This window comes from Tympanuchus pallidicinctus, unplaced genomic scaffold (genome assembly GCF_026119805.1).
Source record: "Tympanuchus pallidicinctus isolate F22 unplaced genomic scaffold, pur_lepc_1.0 scaffold1, whole genome shotgun sequence".
NCBI lineage: Eukaryota > Metazoa > Chordata > Aves > Galliformes > Phasianidae > Tympanuchus > Tympanuchus pallidicinctus.
The window spans coordinates 1,178,861-1,200,033 of record NW_026294618.1 but is presented as its reverse complement, the minus strand read 5'-3'; the positions used below and the strand labels follow the sequence as shown (position 1 = coordinate 1,200,033).

The window sequence follows — 21,173 nt, the reverse complement described above, 5'->3', positions numbered from 1 at the left end:
TCCCTTCAAGCACTGGAAGGCCACAATGAGGTCAACCTTCCAGTCTAAATTACCTTACAGTCTTCAGTTGCAAATTCCATCAATCTGTGTCATTAGTTTGCCTTCTGTTTCCTTGTACCTTGCTGTCTCTATCCCATCATGCTGCCTGCAGAATGGTACATGTGAAAATAACTGAAGATCATGAAGATGATCTTCTGATTCTATGGGGTAAGAATTAATAATATAAGTCTTGCTTAGAGTAGTAAGTATGAGCTTAAGTTCTCTGCCAGTATGTAAGTACTGTCTAGAATTTCTCTGCTAGAAATAAGATATTAATTAACTAATTAGCTATGTAACAAACATGATACAAAGTGATCATCTAGAGGTGCTGAAAGAGAAATCTCAATTATCCAGGTGAACTACAAAGCAGAACCACACTCTATGATTTCCACGCCTGCCCTGAAGTTTGCTAATTCCTGGCACACTACAGGCACAGTGCATACTGCACAACAGGGACAGCAGCACCTTCATCAGCGTGACCTCATTACTGGGCTACAAAAGGCAACTCAAAGCAACAGTGGGTAGAAAGCAAAAGGCCTGCTGCACGGCTTCATGGATGGCAAACCATGGGTGCAAGCACAGTGGCCGGCTGCCAGTTTCCATGCCCCATCCATGCCTCCTCTGTCGAAAGGATGAGCCGCTCCATGTGCTGGAACTACAAAGCTCTGCCTTCTGCGTTAAGTATTCTCTCGTTTCAGAGGCCAAATGGAAAAAGAGCATTTCTGAGTCTGGCTGCCAGATGCTAAGGGCACTGAGCCTGCAGAATTAAGGTCATTTCCATGGGTGAGAGAGCAGCAAGAAGCTGAGCAGCTTCTCCATTCCAAACCCCGCAGTGCAGTCCTGTACTTCTGGACCGCTGCTCCAGAGAGCAGCAGCCCCAGCTCCATTACCAGCCGCTCTATGGAGCAAACACAAGCTAAGCACCTCTACTGTTGGCCTGGGGCAGCTCCTGGCCACAACAGCAGCACAGCCAGGCTGGATGTGGCTCTGAGCAGCCTGGGCTGCTGGTTGGCAACCTGCACACAGCAGGGGGTTGGAACTGGATGAGCATCATGGGCCTTTGCAACCCAGGGCATGCTGTGATTCTATGGTTCTATGTAACTCTAGTTTTCAGTACTTGGGTCTTCCAGTTGAATGCAGGGACTGCTGTGCTTGCTTTTGATCTTTTTGTGCAACTTCCACACCCGTCTCTTCTCAGAATGGCCTTCCTAGGGTCGTGGTTTAGTGGGCATGGTGGAGATGGGTCGAAGGTTGGATTAGATGATCACAGAGGTCTTTTCCAACCTTAATGATTCTACAGTTCTTCCTTTCCAACCTTAAGTCTTGATGATTCCCTTATCAAAGTCAACACAAACACGGTGCGATCAGAACAGAGCCCTTTCTGCAAACAAAAACACCAGAGTCCTTTATGCTGAACTTGTAGCAGCTCTCCCCACCTTTACAACACCAGCAGTGCTCAAGCTGCAACAAGGAGGATGCCCACACTGTGCCCCAGTGCTGGGCCCTGGCTGCAGCAGCACTGCTGGCTGCCTGTGACGCCAGTTTGCTGGCTGGTGGGTGAAAACTGCTCTGCATGGAGCCGTGGGTCAGCGAGGACAGGCTGCTCTCAGCATCTCAGCCCGATGACTTCGAAGTCGACTTAGTGTTCCTAAGCTGCACTGCAGTCTGCAGTGCAGTCTCCAATGTAAATATGCCCAGAGCCTTTGCACTCACTTTGAACTCAGACATCAAGAATAAGACAGTTTTAACCAAGGCAAACAAAGCACAGAAAGACCAAGTAAAATGGCACACGAAAGGGATTTTGTTTCCCATAGCATCCCTGTAACCCTTTAGTTCACTGTTATCCCGTGCACTTCAATCCACGCTTTCCAGATGCTGCAGTTTAAACCAGGTTACTCTAAGTCTCATCCAAGTCAATGGAAAGCTCTCTGCTGATTTTATGGAATCTAGATTTGCACTTCCTCACTGCTATTATTCCTTATTCAGAAGGGTACAAGAAGATCCCTGCACCTTGAATTTCTTGTGCAACCTGCTGTCAAACACCGCACTAAAAGAGCAGCTCCAGCTCTGAGTCTCTGTCAGTGCAGATTCACTTTTGAATTTCTCAATTTCAGTCTCTAATGTAAGAAGGCAGTAAGAACACACATTTTACCACTCAGAACAGCCCAACAAATGTGTCCCGGTGCAGGCAGGCCCATCCTCCTCAGCCACTCCTCACAATTACTCTCTATCAGTTTCATCTCTGAACCCAATATTAAATTGGAAAGAGAAAACCTTTTAAATTAGCAGGACTCTCTTCTGGAACCTAAAAGCATTTGTAGAAGCATGTGTGATACCTAATAGACCAACAGGAATAAAAATCACACCCTCTGGCAAATGAAAACGTTTTTTCCAGACATTTCCGTTGACTTCAATGTACGACTCAGAGTTAAACAGAGAGGGGTTCTGAATTTGACCTCAAATCTGTACAGCCCCCACTTCATTATTTTCATACGAGCAGCACAGCAGTCAGATTAGAAATTAAATGCCATCTGTATGTGCCCTTTAAATAAAGTGCTGACTTGCACTGTATGATGCCTAGGAGCTCTTTCAGATGATCTGTGAAAAGCATACTTAAAATTCCTCTTTCAAACTTCATTTGCAGTGGTTTTCCCACGGTAATGTAATAAATGAGAAAGGTAATTGATTTCAACAGCGAGCAATTACATACAATGATTTTTCTACAGCAGATGTCTAATTAAGAGACTATGAGCCCGGGATACCGAGCGTTAGAACGAAGCCCTGGGTTTGAGCTATTCACACGACAGGAGATGCACAACTTTCTGTGTGCTGCCATGCTGCAGGCGCATCACTTGCCACTAACTTGTAACCCTTCACGAAGGTGCTGCTCTCGCATGCTTGGCTGGGGTCTGAAGGCAGTGAACAGCTGCCGCCCAGAGGAGCAAAGCCACCCGGAGGTGGTCGATATCGATCAACAACATTCTCGGCGTGGCTGAGCTAAAAACAGCCGTACAAAATTAACAATGATTCGTTAGGAAGATGAGGCACGCACACACAGCTGTCAGTTACATAACCTGCTTCTGATCCCGGCGCAAACAGCGGGCTCTGCTTCCAGCTTAGCAAAACGCCGCGCAAAGCAGCTCATTCCCGCATCTCTCTCTGCTAATTAGCAGACTGTTTAACTGCCTGCCTGCTCCTCCTTATTACCACCGACCGCTACCTACAAACTCCTATTGCTCCCCGAGGGCTTTCAGGAAGCATCCGTAACAAAAGATTCGGAGGTGCGTACCTGAACCTCTTGGTTGGCAAAGATCTCCGCATCGACCCCGCAGGCAACCAGAGTAGAGACATCACAGTCCATGCTACGGGCTGGCATCCCCCCCTGCTGCACACAGACTTCAGCAGCCTCAGGGGATGGAGCGGTGGGAAGAAGGCAGGAAGCGTCGATGTGCTCCCGCTATGGAACGGCCCCAGACTCTGGGCTGGCTCCGGCCAGCTGCTCTCGGCTCCGTGCCTCCCTCCCAGGCAGCAGTGAGCAGCACAGCATAGTAACGCTGTGCACAGCCCATCTCTCGTGGCAATGACATCACCGCCACCACTGACATAAGCCACGTCTATTTTTTCAGCCCTTTTATCTCTCGGCAGCACAGTGGATCAAATTGAACATGATTATGTGCTAAATCTGAACCGGGACTAAATCAATTCAAGCAGCGTTCGCTGGCAACTGAGTCATAGCTGTTGTTTCAGCTGAGTGCTTATGTTGGCAAAAAAGGATCGCCTGACACTGCGAGCTCCTCTCCAAGTGTAAATTAACCCCGCATTTCAAGCTACCGGCCTTACGGTGCCATTCATTACTCCATTATACCTTAAAACCCACAGCAGAGCACTAACAAAAGACAAACAAGAAGAAAGGCAGGCTCTGCTTTACCAGCGGCCGTCTCTGTCATCAGGCAGGCTGCAGAACCCCGCACATGAGGTCAGTGAGCACTCAGTGCTGCCGTCGGGAGCAGTCAGCACCTGCACGTGGGATCCCATCGCTTACACACACCTTGCACTGCGGCTCATCTTCAGGAAGAGCAGAGGCGCCTGGCTGCGCTTCAAACTCAATGCCCCTGCAAAGCACAGAGCACAGAAGGCTCCCTCGAAGCACCCTCTGCCCTTACAGATGCTCCTTCAGCATCCAGCAAAAGCGGTTTTACATCCATTGGTTCATTAGGACTGCTTGTGCCTTGTCAGGTGGGCTGCTTGCAGCAAAGACGTACTGCGAAATAGAAGTCCTGACTTTGTAGATGTTTGGAAGTCCATCTTTATCCCAAAGTGGCAACACTGTTTCTTCTCTTACTTTCCATTCTCACTATCCGTAGGTTACTTTCAGATATTGCAGCCCCACAGATAACACTGGAAATGGGAAATGGCTTGAAGTTGAGGGAGGGCAGATGGAGGTTGGATGTCAGGGGAAGTTGTGTGCTGTGAGAGTGGTGAGGAGCTGGAACAGCTGCCCAGAGAGGCTGTGATGCCCCGTCCATCCCTGGAGGTGTTCAAGGCCAGGTTGGATGGGGCCCTGGGCAGCCTGGGCTGCTGTGAAATGGGGAGGTTGGTGGCCCTGCATGGCACAGGGGGGTTGGAGCTTCGTGATCCTTGAGGTCCCTTCCAACCCAACCATTCTGCGATTCTGTGACACTTATGGCCAAGTCAGATTAACAGGCAGAATTAAAGTATTTGACTAGAGCAGGGTATCATACTGCAGAAAGCAAACACACCTTACTGGTACACACCTCACAGCACACAGCTCCATGTGACACCATGCACTCACTGAGCCTCACTGCCAGATGCTGCAGCTTGTGCCACGCTTTGGGAGAATGCACACAGTTTGCTCTGGATATTTAAAGCCTCTTGTGTAGAATTAGCTCCAGTGCCTCTGCAGAAGCGCAGTCAGACAGGGCTGCAGCCTGCCATATGCCTGCTGAAATTCAGTACAAAGACACCTGCACCAAAAGGATGGCAGAGACATAAGAGCAGGAGCTCAGCTCAGCTCACTCTGCCCAGCTCCCCATTCCAGCTGGGAAGCACAGGGAACTTCACGTTACCTAATGAAAGAACCTCTGCAGAGATGTCAGCTCCTCACCCCAAGAGCTGGCAGTAAATTTAGATGCTGATACAACAAAGCTGACACCTAACAGCAGCAATTTCTGTTCCAAGATCTGTTCAATTCTTCGCCCAGTTTTTTCTAACTTGCATTTATAGTAATCCCAACCAGCAACAATTACAGAGGAGAATCCAAAACCAGAATAGAAACATATCCCAGCACTAAAGACCCAAGAACATACAGACAAACAGCAATGGCTCAGACAGAGCAAGGCAGCAGAGCAATGGACACAGCCATCATGGCAACCACCTGGTTTGATCACCATCCACTGCATCTCTTTGGGTATTTGCACAAACCACAGTAAATTATTTTTAGGGAAGAATGTGAACTTACCATTTTTGTGCCTGTTAAGAAGAACTTTGATTCATATGTTTGAATATCAGATATGTGGAAGCTCAGAAAACAGCGAACAGACGCCGAAGCAAAGTTCTAAGTAGGCTGCAATGGAAAAACCACGTCATCAGGAAAGGGAGAAGTTACTAAGTGGTTTTCCAAGAGCTGGAAGAAGCTCTGAGAGCAGCAATGAGTCATGAGTATGTGAGCCTGGTGAGACATCCACAGCACAGCCCAAAACGAGGAAAAAAAGTAATAATCTCCAAAAAGGGGACAGGACAAGAGGGATGGTTTTAAAGTGAGACAGGGCAGGTTTGGGTTGGATCTGAGGAGGAAGTTTTTCATGCAGAGGGTGGTGAGGCACTGGCACAGGTTGCCCAAGGAGGCTGTGGATGCCCCATCCCTGCAGGCATTCAAGGCCAGGCTGGATGTGGCTCTGGGCAGCCTGGGCTGCTGGTTGGCGACCTGCACACAGCAGGGGTTGGAGCTGGAGGAGCGCTGTGGGCCTTTGAACCCAGGCCATGCTGTAGTTCTGTGATTCTATGAAAAAGATACCAAGAATCACACAGTGCTGATTGCCAAGCACTGGGAGAGCATCCTCAGCAGTGCACGTGGCGGTGACTCCTGGCCCGGTGTGCTCCCCCCAGCAGTGACAGAGCCCTGGTCACAGCACACAGCTAAGCAGCACAGCTTCCTCACATTGCCCTTTTCTTCCTCACTTCTCCATCTGCCCTCTGCCCATTTCAGTAGTGCATCTCCTTCACCTTAGGAAAGCTGGTACACGGTGTGCAAACTGCTCTGTTCCTCTGCGTGATTACTCCTGCAATTCTACTATTCATCCCTCTTCAAAATAGAATTATTGCAATTTTTCCTCTCTATCGTGGTAAAGAAACCTTGCTGAGATTGCAATTACTTTCATTTTTTGTCTCTTCTCACCTATCCCTAAGCATAACCTAGATTTTCCCTTACAAGCCGCTGTAGCTCACTGGGGTACTTTGGGAGCTCTTTACAGAAACTCCCCAGTTGGTTCCCATCTCAAAACCAGCGATTATGAGGCACAAGAACTCTACAGAGCACCTCAGGACTTCAACTTCCATCCCCCAACATGCGTTGTGTTCTACAGCAGTACACATTTCTGATTTTAAATCATGATGCAATCCCCACCTGAGATTTTTAGGCATGCAGACTCCTTATAATCTCACCCAATGTTAATAAATGTTCATCTACTTTTAAATTGTTGGATTGACATTGTCTGCTGCACCCAGAGCAAACTTATTTTTGAAAGGTTCTGTCAACGAGAATCATAGACTGACAGCATGGCCTGGGTTGCAAAGGCCCACAGCGCTCCTCCAGCTCCAATCCCTGCTGTGTGCAGGTCGCCAACCAGCAGCCCAGGCTGCCCAGAGCCACATCCAGCCTGGCCTTGAATGCCTGCAGGGATGGGGCATCCACAGCCTCCTTGGGCAACCTGTGCCAGTGCCTCACCACCCTCGGGGGGAAAAACTTCCTCCTCATATCCAACCCAAACCTCCCCTGTCTCACTTTAAAACCATTCCCCTTGTCCCATCACCACCCACCCTCACACACAGCCGTTCCCCTCCTGTTTATCCGCTCCCTTCAAGCACTGAAGGCCACCATGAGGTCACCCCACAGCCTTCTCTTCTCCAGGCTAAACGAGCCCAGTTCCCTCAACCTTTCCTCATAGCAGAGCTGCTGCAGCCCTCAAAATGAGTTAAAAGCCATCCTTACCTCTGGCTACAGCATCGCTACATTTAGTTCGGCAAACTCCCCGGAAGCAGTGAAGCCCTATTTCATGCATAATGCAAAGTCTGATGCTCAGTACCCAGTTGTTGACACAGCCACCTGTGCACCTCAGCACACCTGCACAGCCTACTCTGCACGGCGGCTCTCCAGCACGCTTCTCTCTCTGGCTGTGCAGGAAAGCCCCTCTCTTGTAGGCAGGTGCCAAACTGGAGGATTTGGGGATCACGTCCATCCCATCAACCTTCACCAAAGAGCCAAGGTGCAGGGATGGAAGGGCATTTTGGAGGGCACTGACATCTCACAGTACACCACTCTAAAGCTGCCCCCTACCAGCCATACGCTGGGCTTGGGGACGTACACTGCTCCTGGGAATGAGAACAAGGACAGTGTTATGAAAAGGCTTTCAGAAGCTTTGTCGTTTGTTTCACATTTTGACAATAATGACAATTGTGTGTGGAATAAAGGGGCACTGTGTGTGCAGATATCCCAGGGGAGTATTTCAGAGTGGATTTAGGAGCAACTGAGCAGATCTGTTTGCTCATCTACACAGAAATACAAAGCTGTTACAGAGACACATGCAGTCACCAAACGAGTTCTGGAACTGAGAATAACGCTGATGAAATGTAATTCCAGTTGTTATTTTCCATCCCAGGACCCAGCACAATGCAGTAACATCCCCAGGCTCTCTGATGACGAACACGTGATGATGGAGTCCCATACCTGAATCAGCAGTCCCTTCAGAAAGGCAGCAGCTCCCAAAGCTGGAAGGCAATGAGTCACGTTGCAGCCAGGGTCACCTCTCCCCCGTGCTCTGTGCAGTGTGGGACCACGCAGTCCTGCCCTGCAGCCTTTATTCCTCTGTGCATGGCTTTGGTTTCTGCCTGGTGTTACCAGGGTTTTAAGCCAGCCCTGCCTGATATGTACAGTGCCCCAACTTCACATTCTTCAGCTCGGCTGCCAAGTCATTAAAACCACTTGCACAACATCTTGACCCCTCTCTGCAAGCAAACCATTGCTGATTGAGCCTCAGGGAGAGTTCACAGTTACAGCAGCACTGCAACAAAGATGCTGCCCACATTCAGAAGCCAGCGTGGCTGTGCTCATTACCACTCCAAACAGCAGGATTATTTCTGTTGCAGCTCTGCTCGCAGGCTGTTTGCAGTGCTGCACAAATCCAGCACAGTAACATGGAGCCCTACAACCATGATCCATTGGTGCTGAATGGGATCTGAAAATAGACTCACATTATGTCTGACTCAAATGTTTGCAACAATGTGCAGCTCCTTCTTTTTCAGCCTACCACAAAAGTCAAGGTATTTAAACCAAGCTCTCATGTGTGTCCATAGGACAGGATTCTGTTTGTGAAAGGAGGCTTCTGTTTATTCAGCAGGAAAATAAAAGATAAATATAAAAACAAAACGAAGAAGCACTGACAAGACTTCAGCAACATAAAATAAACTATTTTGGAAAAAAAATGTCCAAAAAACAAACAACCCCCTCCACCAACCCAGATCCAAACAACTCCAGATTCTGTCTGCAGCTGAAGATCAATTCAGGCAAACAAAAATTCCAGGAGCAAAGTGAGCACCTCCAAAGAGTTCTTCCTCAAAGACCTGAAGTTAAACTCCAGAAAACAACAAAAAAGTGCATTCTTCTTCATTCTTTTTTACCCTCTTTGCACTGAGCACTGGCTTGTGCTAAAATAGATTACCCTCTAAAAGGATGGAAGTAGCAGATAAACCCAGCCAGAGGAATGCACTGGGGACACATCGGAACAAGCAACCCAGGCCAAGACCCAGGATCTCAGCACCTCCAGCTGTGCTGCAGCCTAAGCTGTGTGTAGGTGTGGGTGACAGGCTGGGACTTCAGGGCACTGGGGCCAAGGAAGCCACGAAAGCCATGGGACATGACATCACCCAGTGCTAGGCCAGCTCTACTAGATTAACTCGCTGTTACCTGGAAATAACACTCCCATTCTTAACTTCTAAACATAATGGCCACCAAATGTTACCAGTTATGCCTCCGTTTAAGGGGATTTTAACATTTGATGTGTACCTGTTTTAACAGATTAAAACCCCCAACACTGCATTAATAGCTAGGAATGAATTCTTCCAAGAGCACAGTCAATAGTGCAACAACAAAGTATTCAGCTGGGGCAGCTACCTGCATAGGGCTGCTCTGCCCTAGGATCCTGGTAGATACCAAAACTACCATGAAGATGGAGGTTGGATGTCAGGGGGAAGTTGTGTGCTGTGAGAGTGGTGAGGTGCTGGAACAGCTGCCCAGAGAGGCTGTGATGCCCCGTCCATCCCTGGAGGTGTTCAAGGCCAGGTTGGATGGGGCCCTGGGCAGCCTGGGCTGCTGTGAAATGGGGAGGTTGGTGGCCCTGCATGGCACAGGGGGGTTGGAGCTTCGTGATCCTTGAGGTCCCTTCCAACCCAAACCATTTTCTGATTCAGAATTCAGATTCCAGATGAAATAAAGTTGTTACAAGAACACAACAAGATACGAAATAGAGCATCTTTGAATACCTGAAAGACTCCAGGTGAATTGAAAGTTTGAATAAAGAGAACCATGTAGGTCGGAAAAGACCTCCAAGATGACTTAGCACTACCAAGTCCCCCACTAAGCCATGTCCCTTAGTGCCACAATGACACCTCTCATCCATACCTCCAGGGATGGGGGCTCCACTCCCTCCCTGGCAGCCTGTTCCAGCACTCCATGAAGAAACTCTTCCTGATACCCAATCTAAAGAACCCTTGAGGCAAATTGAGGTCTTTTCCTCAGGTCCTATTACTTGTCACGTGAGATAAACTGACAAATCCTCACTGCCACCTCCCTTCATGTAGTTGTAGAGCAATGGCCTGTTCTTTTCCAGCCTAAGCAACCCCAGCTCCCTCACACACATCATTTTCCAGCCCCTTCACCAACCTCACTGCTCTTCTCTGAATGTGTTTCACCAGCTCTATATCCACCATGAAGCGAGGGGCCCAAAACCAAGCACACAGTCTGAGATGCTACCCAACAGCTACACAGCCAGTGACCTTTCCAAGATGAGTTTGATCCCCAAGCTAAAGCTCCTAAAAATTCTGAATTAACAGTAAGTATGGGGGAAGGAGGGGAGGAGGGCTTTGAATCACCTCTTCTCATAGCACATAATCGCTCCTATTGTTTGAATGCTTTTAAAGATGTGGAGTTTGGGCCAGAAAAACACGGAAGGTTAACTAAACTTAGAATGAGGCCAAATCAATATGCTTCTTTGTAAGTATATAAAATGTAGAGCATCTGTCAGATGAGCCATGTCTGGGCCACTCTTGATTCCTTGGAGGGGAAACTTTTCTGTAAGTAACAGTTTGATGTTCTGTAAGTAACAACTTCCCACCCCTCACACCTACAGCTCTCAGAATCCAAGAGTCAGAAAATAAATCAGACATTAGGGAATACTTCCCCCCCTTTAGTAAACATCGAGCAACTTCATGTGCCACATTTGATAACGTCAGAACGCTTCAGTGACTTCAGTGACTGTCACTTAGCCAAGATGATTTTGTTGTCTCCTTCAGGAACACACAAGTTGTAGCTCTGAGTCAGAACTGCACGACTACCTTTGATGTCGCAGAACCATTCCTAGTTCACAGCTTGCACATATAAGGGCAGGGGAAGGAAATGAGTGCACGTGGCCACTTTCAGCAGACAGAAGACAAGTCTGATCCATGGCGGTGGTTGCAGTGCTCAGAGAGGCTCTGGAAGAGCTGGATTCAGCTCCTGACTGCACAACCTCCTTGAACAGGAGGTGCAGGAACCCATATTCACAAGAGCTCAGCCTCCCCGTGCTTTATTTGGACTTTAAGCGGACGCTGGGAAGGACAGCTACTCTCCATTAGTAGACATCTAATGGATGGTGCTGGTTGGAATAGGCCTGTAATGCTCCTGCCTAAAAATGTGATTTACTGTTACCCGTAAGCTCTGTTAAAGGTTTCAAAACGCATTTTAAAATCCTTTCCATTTACCCTCTCTTGTCTCGGACCAGCAAGGGTATTTAACAGGGCTGTATGTTTTCCTTGTCATTTGAGATGCTTCATCACAGCAAAATGCCCTTGAAAGAGGAGCCTGGAATACCAATGCTCACAGCTGCGAGACACCAGCCTTATCTGCCAGCAGCAGCACTGCACAGGACACGCAGGTGAGAGATTTAATGGCTGTGCTGAGAGGAAGCAGCGCCTGCTGCCAAGCCGGGAGCAGCGGTGCAGTTCAAAGGGAAAAAAATAAACTGTCACACAACATGCAGCCAGACACCAAGTAATGAAGCAATGAATAATGGATTTCTGAAGTAATTGCTATTTTCGTATCACAGGATGGATTGGAAGTGGGTATTCGTGTTGCTGCAGCACTTCCTTAAATCAGATCTTCTGTAAAATCCCTCCTCCAACTGCAGCCAAAAAACCCCACAGTGAGGATACTCAGCTTTACTCAGTAACGGTTTTTGTTACTTTCTTTGTTTAAGACAGAATGCACTGCCTTATTAATTTTCCTTGCAATTTTATCTCATTTGCATTCACGTGACAGATGGAGATTAGATGATACGGGACCCATACTGAGGTGTAACGTCTCTCCAGTGCCTCTGGAGCAGCGTACAGGTGGTGGCTGGAGGGGAAAAAATCCTCATTGCAAAAGCAAATGTAGTTTTTACATGACATGGTTTGATTTGAGTCTGTCCCCACAAGGCTGATCTCATTCTCATCATCTCACAAACACAGAAGAGACAGAAACAACACTGCAAATCCTCGAGCCCTCAAGTTATGGGTATAAGAAATCAGTTTCCCCTTTTTTCCTCTCACTAAAAAAACAGATGTTTCAAAAGCTGAAATCTGAGACAGAATCACAGAACGGCCAGGGTTGGAAGGGACCTCAAGGATCACGGAGCACCAACCCCCCTGTGCCATGCAGGGCCACCATCCTCCCCATTTCACAGCAGCCCAGGCTGCCCAGGGCCCCATCCAACCTGGCCTTGAACACCTCCAGGGATGGACGGGGCATCACAGCCTCTCTGGGCAGCTGTTCCAGCACCTCACCACTCTCACAGCACACAACTTCCCCTGACATCCAACCTCCAGCTGCCCTCCCTCAACTCCAAACCATTTCCCCTTGTCCTGCTGCCATCTCCCCTTTCACAGAGCTGACTCCCCTCCTGTCTGCAGGCTCCCTTTAGGTACTGCAGGCTGCACTGAGGTCACCCCGCAGCTTCTCTTCTCCATGCTGAACAAGCCCAGCTCCCTCAGCCTGTCTTTGTAGTGGAGGTGCTGCAGCCCCCTGATCATCTCTGTGACTCCTCTGGACCCTCTCCAACAGAGAAGGAACAAAACCAGTGTCCCATCCCTCTGGTTTGCACTTTTTACTCACTATTTCATTACTTTTTAATATAAAAATCAAGTGGTTTCAGAAGATGAATATTTAACAGAGCTCTAAATCACTGGGTCACTGTGCACTTTGGTTCCCTTTGGAGAAAACAATAAAAGGAATCATGATGTGCTTTCAATACTAAATTGACAGAAATTAAATAGCAAGTATATTAGAAAATACAAGGGAGTGACAAAGAATTGATCTTACTTCAAAGCGCCTTACCTACAGCTAAACAACCAGCGTTCTTCTGAAGCACAGAGCTGCAGTGAATTCTAATGTATTCCATTTCACTGAAGATGTTCTCCAGTAGAAAAAAAGGTTCCACGCAAAACTTCCAATTCATTCTACTTCTGACAGCCTTCAGGAGGGAGAACAAAAGGAGAACACTGGAAGCTCTCACAGTGGCAAACTGGGGCTGCTGGGTGTGGAGCCCACAGTGGGACTGGATGTGCCCCAGGGTCCCTGCCAGCTCTGGATATTCCATCACAGGCTGTTTGGAACACCAGCACTTGTGACACGATTCTCTCCTGCTTTGAGCTGTGCTCACAACCTCATCACAGCTCACCTCACCTCATATCAATCAGTATATATTCAGTAGTTTTTGTAATTCATAGAATCCCAGCATGGCCTGGGTTGCAAAGGCCCACAGCGCTCCTCCAGTCCCAACCCCTGCTGTGTGCAGGTCGCCAACCAGCAGCCCAGGCTGCCCAGAGCCACATCCAGCCTGGCCTTGAATGCCTGCAGGGATGGGGCATCCACAGCCTCCTTGGGCAACCTGTGCCAGTGCCTCACCACCCTCTGGGGGAAAAACTTCCTCCTATTTCTTCATAGCTCTTCACATTCTCTGTAAAAATGTAGTAACAATTTAACTGATATTTGTTTGTTTGTTGTAATCTGTTACTAAGAGATTAAGATAACATTCCATTCTAGTCATACAAATTTGTCCATCACTGACCTGTTTGTAGAGCTGGGTGGGGAATTCACAGCTTTCCCTCACACAGGGAGCTGAAGTTCTGTGTTGTTACAGATCACTGTTTTATGCTGGCTGATATCACACAATACCAACCACTTCCCAAGCGAGGATACACGCAGAGGCTGATGTGGAGGCTGACGTTTCTATGACATAAGGATGTAACTGAAGAGTCATGACCCAGGAGACATTCCTTGAAGATAAATGAATCAATACTTGAACAAAAAGTAATTCCTTATCTTTTGGACAAAGCAACTGAAAGAGCTGATATCCCCACTTCAGTCTGTGCTCTTATTGCATCTTAAGATATTACTGTAATGTCTGGTTGCTGTTTACAAAGCATTTAATGTACACCAAAGATGCAGCCATGTCTTTGAAGCGGTGCCAGACCTTGCACAGTAACATGTTCCTACACTAAGACACAGTCTGCCACAAGGCAGAGGCCAGCCCAGAACTGAACCTCCTGATAGATGGCGACTGAAGTCTTGCGTGGGTTCGATGTCTTGAAGGCTGCTGGGCTTAGTGCTAAAATCTGCGCGCAGGACACACAGGGAGCATCTCAAAGCACTCAGAGCCAACCCCAGCAGCCTGGCTGTGAGCCAGGAAGTGCAATGCTTGTGAAGGGGCAGGGCACAGGCACAGCCCTCACCATCCCATCCCAGCAGGGAATAAAAGACTGAACTCTTTACAAAGGTAGATAACAGCAGGACAAGGGGAAATGGTCTGAAGTTGAGGAAGGGCAGCTGGAGGTTGGATGTCAGGGGAAGTTGTGTGCTGTGAGAGTGGTGAGGTGCTGGAACAGCTGCCCAGAGAGGCTGTGATGCCCCGTCCATCCCTGGAGGTGTTCAAGGCCAGGTTGGATGGGGCCCTGGGCAGCCTGGGCTGCTGTGAAATGGGGAGGTTGGTGGCCCTGCGTGGCACAGGGGGGTTGGAGCTCCGTGATCCTTGAGGTCCCTTCCATCCCAAGCCATTCTGTGATTCTGTGATTCTATGAAAAGACATTCATTCACAAAGCTTCATGATCTGCCATTCTGGAGCAAAGCAGTAAGTTGAGACTGCAAAGATATGAAGGGGCAGATCAATGACCGACAGGAAAAATATATCTATATTAAGCTCTGGTTATATGTGAGACAGAACTGTATGTCTCTGATTACAAAACTGTAAAATAATGCTAAACCTTTTAAATATCTCTTGGCATTTTGAAAGAATGCAGATAAAAGCCTTTCAGGAAGGCAGGCAGAAAAGTATCAAATGCAAAAGAATGCCACAGAGTCCTCAAGGCCATGCTGGGTTGGAGATTATTTTAGTTTTTGTAAATGTCATTTTAAGATCTGGAAAAATGATGTATTTGTAATGCCTCACTAAGCTACCACCCAGCCCTCAGTCCGTGCCTTTTCCTCTAAAGCCTCTGAACCATTCCCAGGCTATGATAACTGCTGTGTTTCCATTTACTAAATACATTCTTTAGTTTATTGAGATGAAGAGGAGTAATTATTTTCACTGGTTTATTTCTCATTATATACATTTCTGGAAGATAAATATCCACGCAAGCTTAAAAAATTATTTACAGTTTCTTGCCTTCTAAAAACAGAGACAGGATTAAGGGTTAAGCAGTACTTTGATGCTACTTCTAGAGCAAGCACTGAAGCAACAAAGAAACACTAGTTTGAAAATGAGGATGGAGCTATCTTTTCTGAACAGCAGAAATCAGCATCCTCAGAGATGTTGTCCTCCTGCAGACAGCTGCACTCCAGAGCATACCCTAATAATATGTAATAATAACTAATAAGAATATAGGCATATTGATAGGAATATAAACTAAAAACGACTTCAGATTCGGACAAGCAATACCTGTGAAGTGACAGAGTTCAGTTGAACAGAACTTTCTTTACACGTCTGCTTTCTCTCTCATTGAAATACTGATTCATTTGTTTGATGGAAAACCACCTGGAAACTCGGAACAGAACTGCAGGGGAAGGTGACATCTTGAAGATATCGAGTTGACTGAAGAAATGTATGAAGATCACTCACTGAGGCAGGACACAGTACAAACACTTTCTTTCGGTCTTTCTTGAGTTGTCACCAGACCTCCACACCTGCTCCACACCACAGGAACTTATTGGTGACACCCTGCTAAAAGCCAGGCCCAGTCTGAATCCTAGGGGGGGGTGGCAGAAATGGATCTATGACAGAGTCCAGTTTTCAAAATGGCAGAGAAAAGAGCCAACAGCAGCCTCCTTTCTTTCTGGGGCCCCATACATCATCACTGGGGGCTGTGTAGGACTTGCTGCAGGCAGTGAGCCAGTGGGAACTGATGGAGGTGGAGAAAAAATATTTAATAAGATAGACTCCTCCTGTTATTTGTCAAGATTTCTAACTCATCATGTTTCTTACATTAGGTCTGAGATCTCATTATTGAGTTTTCTTGATTTAGTGCATTATTTACAAGTTGTAACAAACTTGGAAGTGAGGCTGTGATGCCCCGTCCATCCCTGGAGGTGTTCAAGGCCAGGTTGGATGGGGCCCTGGGCAGCCTGGGCTGCTGTGAAATGGGGAGGTTGGTGGCCCTGCATGGCACAGGGAGGTTGGAGCTTCGTGATCCTTGAGGTCCCTCCCAACTGGGCCATTCTGTGATTCTTTGAAGAGGTCATTGCAAAAAATACACTTGAACTGTAAACGTTTGCTGCTTTTTAAAATAAACAAATAAATAAATAAATAGTCACTTTCTGAAGAGTCCTGAACGGATTTTGTCCAGCAGGCTTTATTTCAGATATCTGAGAGGAAGATCACATGCAAGAGATCACCTGATATAGCACCAGACACCCAAATTGTTTGCTAATACAGAACAGATGCCCCATCCCTGCAGGCATTCAAGGCCAGGCTGGATGTGGCTCTGGGCAGCCTGGGCTGCTGGTTGACGACCTGCACACAGCAGGGGTTGGGGCTGGAGGAGCGCTGTGGGCCTTTGCAACCCAGGCCATGCTGGGATTCTATGATTCCATGATGAGAATGAGAAACCCCAGCAGCAGTGAAGGACTGCAGGTAGTACAGGCAGAGGAAGTACTGGATTGGAGGGAGACTATTAATAGCAATTGAATTGAATTGGATTATCAGGAGGGATTTTACGTGCTAATGGAAACCCACGCACAACCTGTGACAACCCACACAGCACAAAGGCACCTATAAAGCTGCCGATGGCTTAATGTGAGAGGAGTCTCCAAAGCACCAAAGATCAAGACCAGGACTGCAGTTTCACTGCAGCAGCACTGGGAGAGTAACAGAATCAGTGTTTGCAATAAGGCACTTCAGCAGCACAATGCTTCTAGGGGAGGAGACAAAGCATTATGCCATCTCATAACTTGAGCTAGCTCAGTACTGAGTTCACAGAGCTATTATGGTGGTAGTGCACACATATATGCTTGCAATTACAACAAGCTCTAAGATGTCTATGGGACCACTAGTAGGACAACACTGGCCTGCTGTTAGAAAAGACAAGGAGATGAAAAAATTAAACACGAGAGAAGAAATGCAGACTAAAGATGGTCATAAACTTGAAATACAGTGATGAAATAATGGCATGGATATGTCAGAGAGCCAGGGTTGGAGAAAGGAGTGTGCTCAAGCTTCTCTTCTTTTCTTTCTATTTCATTTTAGGGAAGTCATCCTGCCCTGTACTCAGCACTGCTGAGGCCTCACCTCGAGTGCTGGGCTCAGTGTTGGGCACCTCAGTACAGAAAGGACATGGAGGTGCTGCAGCAGGGCCAGAGAAGGGCAACAAGGCTGGGGAAGGGCTTGGAGAATGTGGCCTATGGGGAGAGACTGAAGGAACTGGGGCTGTTTGGGCTGGGGAAGAGGAGGCTGAGGGGAGACCTGATTGCTCCCTGCCAGTACCTGAAAGTGAGTGCAGCAGAGCGGGGTTGGTCTCTGCTCACTGGTGACAGGACGAGGGGAAATGGCCTCAAGTGGTGCCAGGGGAGGTTGAGGTTGGATGCCAGGAAACACTTGTGTACAGAAAGGGCTGCTCAGCACTGCCATGGGCTGACAGGGAGGTGGTGGAGTCCCCATCCCTGGCTGTGTTTCAAACCGTTTGGATGTGGTGCTCAGGGCCATGATTTAGCGGAGGGCTGGTAGAGTTGGGCTGGGATGGTTGGGCTGCCGTTGGACTCCATCATCTTTAAGGGCTTTTCAACCTGAGCTGTTCTATCACTCTGTGCCATGCTGCATCATCAGAATCATGGCCACAGTGATTCATAAAGAAGCCTAACAGCAATTTCTGATAATGAAAAAGCATGAGAGAAAGTGTGAGAGGAACAAAACCCGACAGCTGAGCCAGGCCATGGCCATGGCCACCGCGCTCTTTCCAGCAGCAGAAGCAGAAGAAAAGATTGGTTCTCCAAGCTGAAGTTTGCTTAGCATAGAAGGCAATGGACTGTCCAGCTCTGACAGCTGGAATCCGGGCAAGGACACAACATGCTCAGCATAAAACAACAAAAAAGACATCACAAAAGGAACAGGAATTCATTTTCAGTCACTCAAATTTTACGCCGCTAGCAAAGCACACGCGGATGAGAAAATCCATTAAAAGAGGCCAACTGGATGTAGGAAGGCAGGTAGGCAGTGGGAAGCTGGTTCTGCCAGCAGCATAAAAGCTGGAGCTGAAGGCAGGTTAAAAAAAGGAATGTTCTGAGACAACTGAAAGAAGGTTCCTACCACAAGAAACAATGGAGTGGAGCAACAATAGCTGATGTATCATCAGCAAATTGGGAACACAGCATTAACTCCAAGTATAATGGAGTTTATTAATATAAGGAGACAATAGAAGCTGCTTTATTTCCACAGAGCCTGATTTTAGTTTGAGTAAAAACCCCAAGAAGTGCTGGACGGAGAAGTTCACAAATCTGTGCAATAAAATTACTCTAACGCCCACTACATCTGTACAAGTAACGGATCGTTTTGAATTAATTGGTCTACAATGATTAATTTGCATGGGTGCAAGCGGGCTTTGGTAGAATATGCCTTTAGATTAAAAAATCCTGGAGGTTTTACTGTAGGAAAACTTGTTCCCATTACCCAAGCCATTTACACAGGTGCTCCACAGCACCGGCCCCACTGCCAGCCCCTGGCACAGCGCTCAGCCAGCTGGGCTCCGTGTGCCCATCGCACCTCTGTAAGCCCGCAGCCTGCACAGCCACAGCCCAACTTCCACTCACCGACTGCACCCTTCCTGTCAGTGTGCATACAAGGATGCCACGGAAGACAGTGTCAAAAGCCTTACTGAACCCAGGATGAACAACATCCACCCCTCTTCTCTCATCTACCGAGCGTACTGCTTCTCTACAGAACAGGCTGCTCAAGCATCAATTCCATACACTCAGCATGTTACAGCATGTGACACAAAAGTCTGAGGAATGAACCCAATCTGATTCACTTCTCTCTCCCCACTGGCTGCCTTTCTACCCCCACAGTTTTCTATTTCATCGCTTATGTCCAAGATTCAACCAAGGGTAATCTAGCACAGCAACGCCTTTGCAGATGTCTCTTCAGCAGCCGCACAAACACAACATTCTCAGTTACTTCAACCCAACTTCACACTTACATGCAGCCTGTTTCTCCAGCACACTGGAGCACACACAGACCGCCTGCCTTCCTCCTCTCCCCTCCACCCAGCGGAGGTCTCTGACTCTGGGTCACCCGCCCTCCAATGGCTGGACTGCGTTTCATACTCAGCTTTCTTAATGGCTGTTTGTGAGGGTGGGTGGTGATGGGACAAGGGGAATGGTTTTAAAGTGAGACAGGGGAGGTTTGGGTTGGATATGAGGAGGAAGTTTTTCATGCAGAGGGTGGTGAGGCAGTGGCACAGGTTGCCCAAGGAGGCTGTGGATGCCCCATCCCTGCAGGCATTCAAGGCCAGGCTGGATGTGGCTCTGGGCAGCCTGGGCTGCTGGTTGGCGACCTGCACACAGCAGGGGTTGGGGCTGGAGGAGCGCTGTGGGCCTTTGCAACCCAGGCCATGTTGGGATTCTATCATTCTATGCTTCTGGGTCACTGACTGCTAACCTGATGCTCAGTTGGCCATCAGCAATTTCAACAAAAAGCTGCATTTTGTTTTCTAAAACATTAGGAAGCAATGGAGTCATTGTCCATGGAGGTGTTGAAGGAAGGGCAGACACAGTACTCAGGAACATGGTCTAGTGGGCAATACGGGTGGTAGGTAGATGGTTGGACTAGATGATCACAGTGGTCTTTTTCAACCTTAATAGCTCTATAATTAGAAAATAAAAACACTTTTAAAACACAAATCAGCTGGAGTGCTGATATGAAGTTCCCACATCATGCAAGACTATCTGTCAGAAAATGACGTCCCTCTCTCACAGCAATTTAAATGCAAGGCTGGAGAACACTGAGACCATACCAGAAACTGCACTTATTTCTGTTGAAGCAGCTACTCAAAAGGAAGTTGTGATTTATAAACAGCCCAGAAGGCTGGAAACACTGCACTGATCAACCACTCATTTTCTTAAGAGCTCAGAAAACAGTAATAATAAAAAAAATAGGTGAGGGGGAAGATTATTCTCTGAATAGAATCAGTCTGAGTAAGCCTGTTCTTTAAACAGCATTACACATTGTTACACACTGGGGGCAGGAAAAAGGAGCAGCATATTTTATTTCTTATGATGGGGAACGCAATATGGATTTTGTGCCAGGGGAGGTTGAGGTTGGATGCCAGGAAACACTTGTGTACAGAAAGGGCTGCTCAGCACTGCCATGGGCTGACAGGGAGGTGGTGGAGTCCCCATCCCTGGCTGTGTTTCAAACCGTTTGGATGTGGTGCTCAGGGCCATGATTTAGCGGAGGGCTGGTAGAGTTGGGCTGGGATGGCTGGGCTGCGGTTGGACTCCGTCATCTTTAAGGGCTTTTCCAACCTATTTCCAATTCTATGCTTCCACAATTTTCCAATTGAATTCTTTCCTATTCCCTCTTTCCTTCCCTTAGTATAGGAAACCAAATCCTACTGGTTCCACTGCTCCATGCTTTCCTTCCCCATTCCCATTACTGGTGCAAGGGCACGAGCAAGGAGCCTCGTGCTGTTCTGACCAAGCCTTCGCCAGCAGTGAAGGCAGCAATGAAACCCATCTGAACTTCCCAGAGTTTTCAAGTGAAATCCGGCTGACCGTCCAGCAGCTCACATTACAGGGTCCAGCAGCTCACAGAAGGCAAACTGAGCTTCCCCACCCACCAAAAAGCACACAAACACATCATCCCAAACACACAGACACAGCTAACGCTTGGCATTCCGTTGTAATTCAAGTATCACCTGTTACACAGGCACTCTGAGAGCTTGGAGAAATGCCAGCTGATGAAAGTCCTCACCTAACAATCTCATTTGTAAGCTGAAGAAGTGCACACATGTTCTGCATGAACAGGCTTACTGTGGGTTGAAAGCTGGATGAACTGACAGGCTGAAATGCTAGTAATTGAGTGCTGAACACTCATTTGGCAACTAGAAACGTGCAGAATATCACT

The 21,173-nt window shown here is 47.8% G+C and overlaps 1 protein-coding gene across 3 annotated transcripts in view; it reads right to left on the bottom strand.

The window, feature by feature from the left end:
- RCAN2 (regulator of calcineurin 2) overlaps positions 1-21,173 on the bottom strand; it is a 76,874-nt gene that overhangs the window by 28,176 nt on the left and 27,525 nt on the right. The window contains exon 1 of one of the 3 annotated variants that reach the window (XM_052693578.1): positions 3,329-3,588. The exons of the other annotated variants lie outside the window; for them this stretch is intronic. Within the exon in view, the coding sequence (XP_052549538.1) occupies positions 3,329-3,415 (87 nt within the window). The 5' untranslated portion in view covers positions 3,416-3,588. Of the gene's footprint in view, positions 1-3,328; positions 3,589-21,173 lie in introns of those variants that run through there. 3 annotated transcript variants of the gene reach the window in all.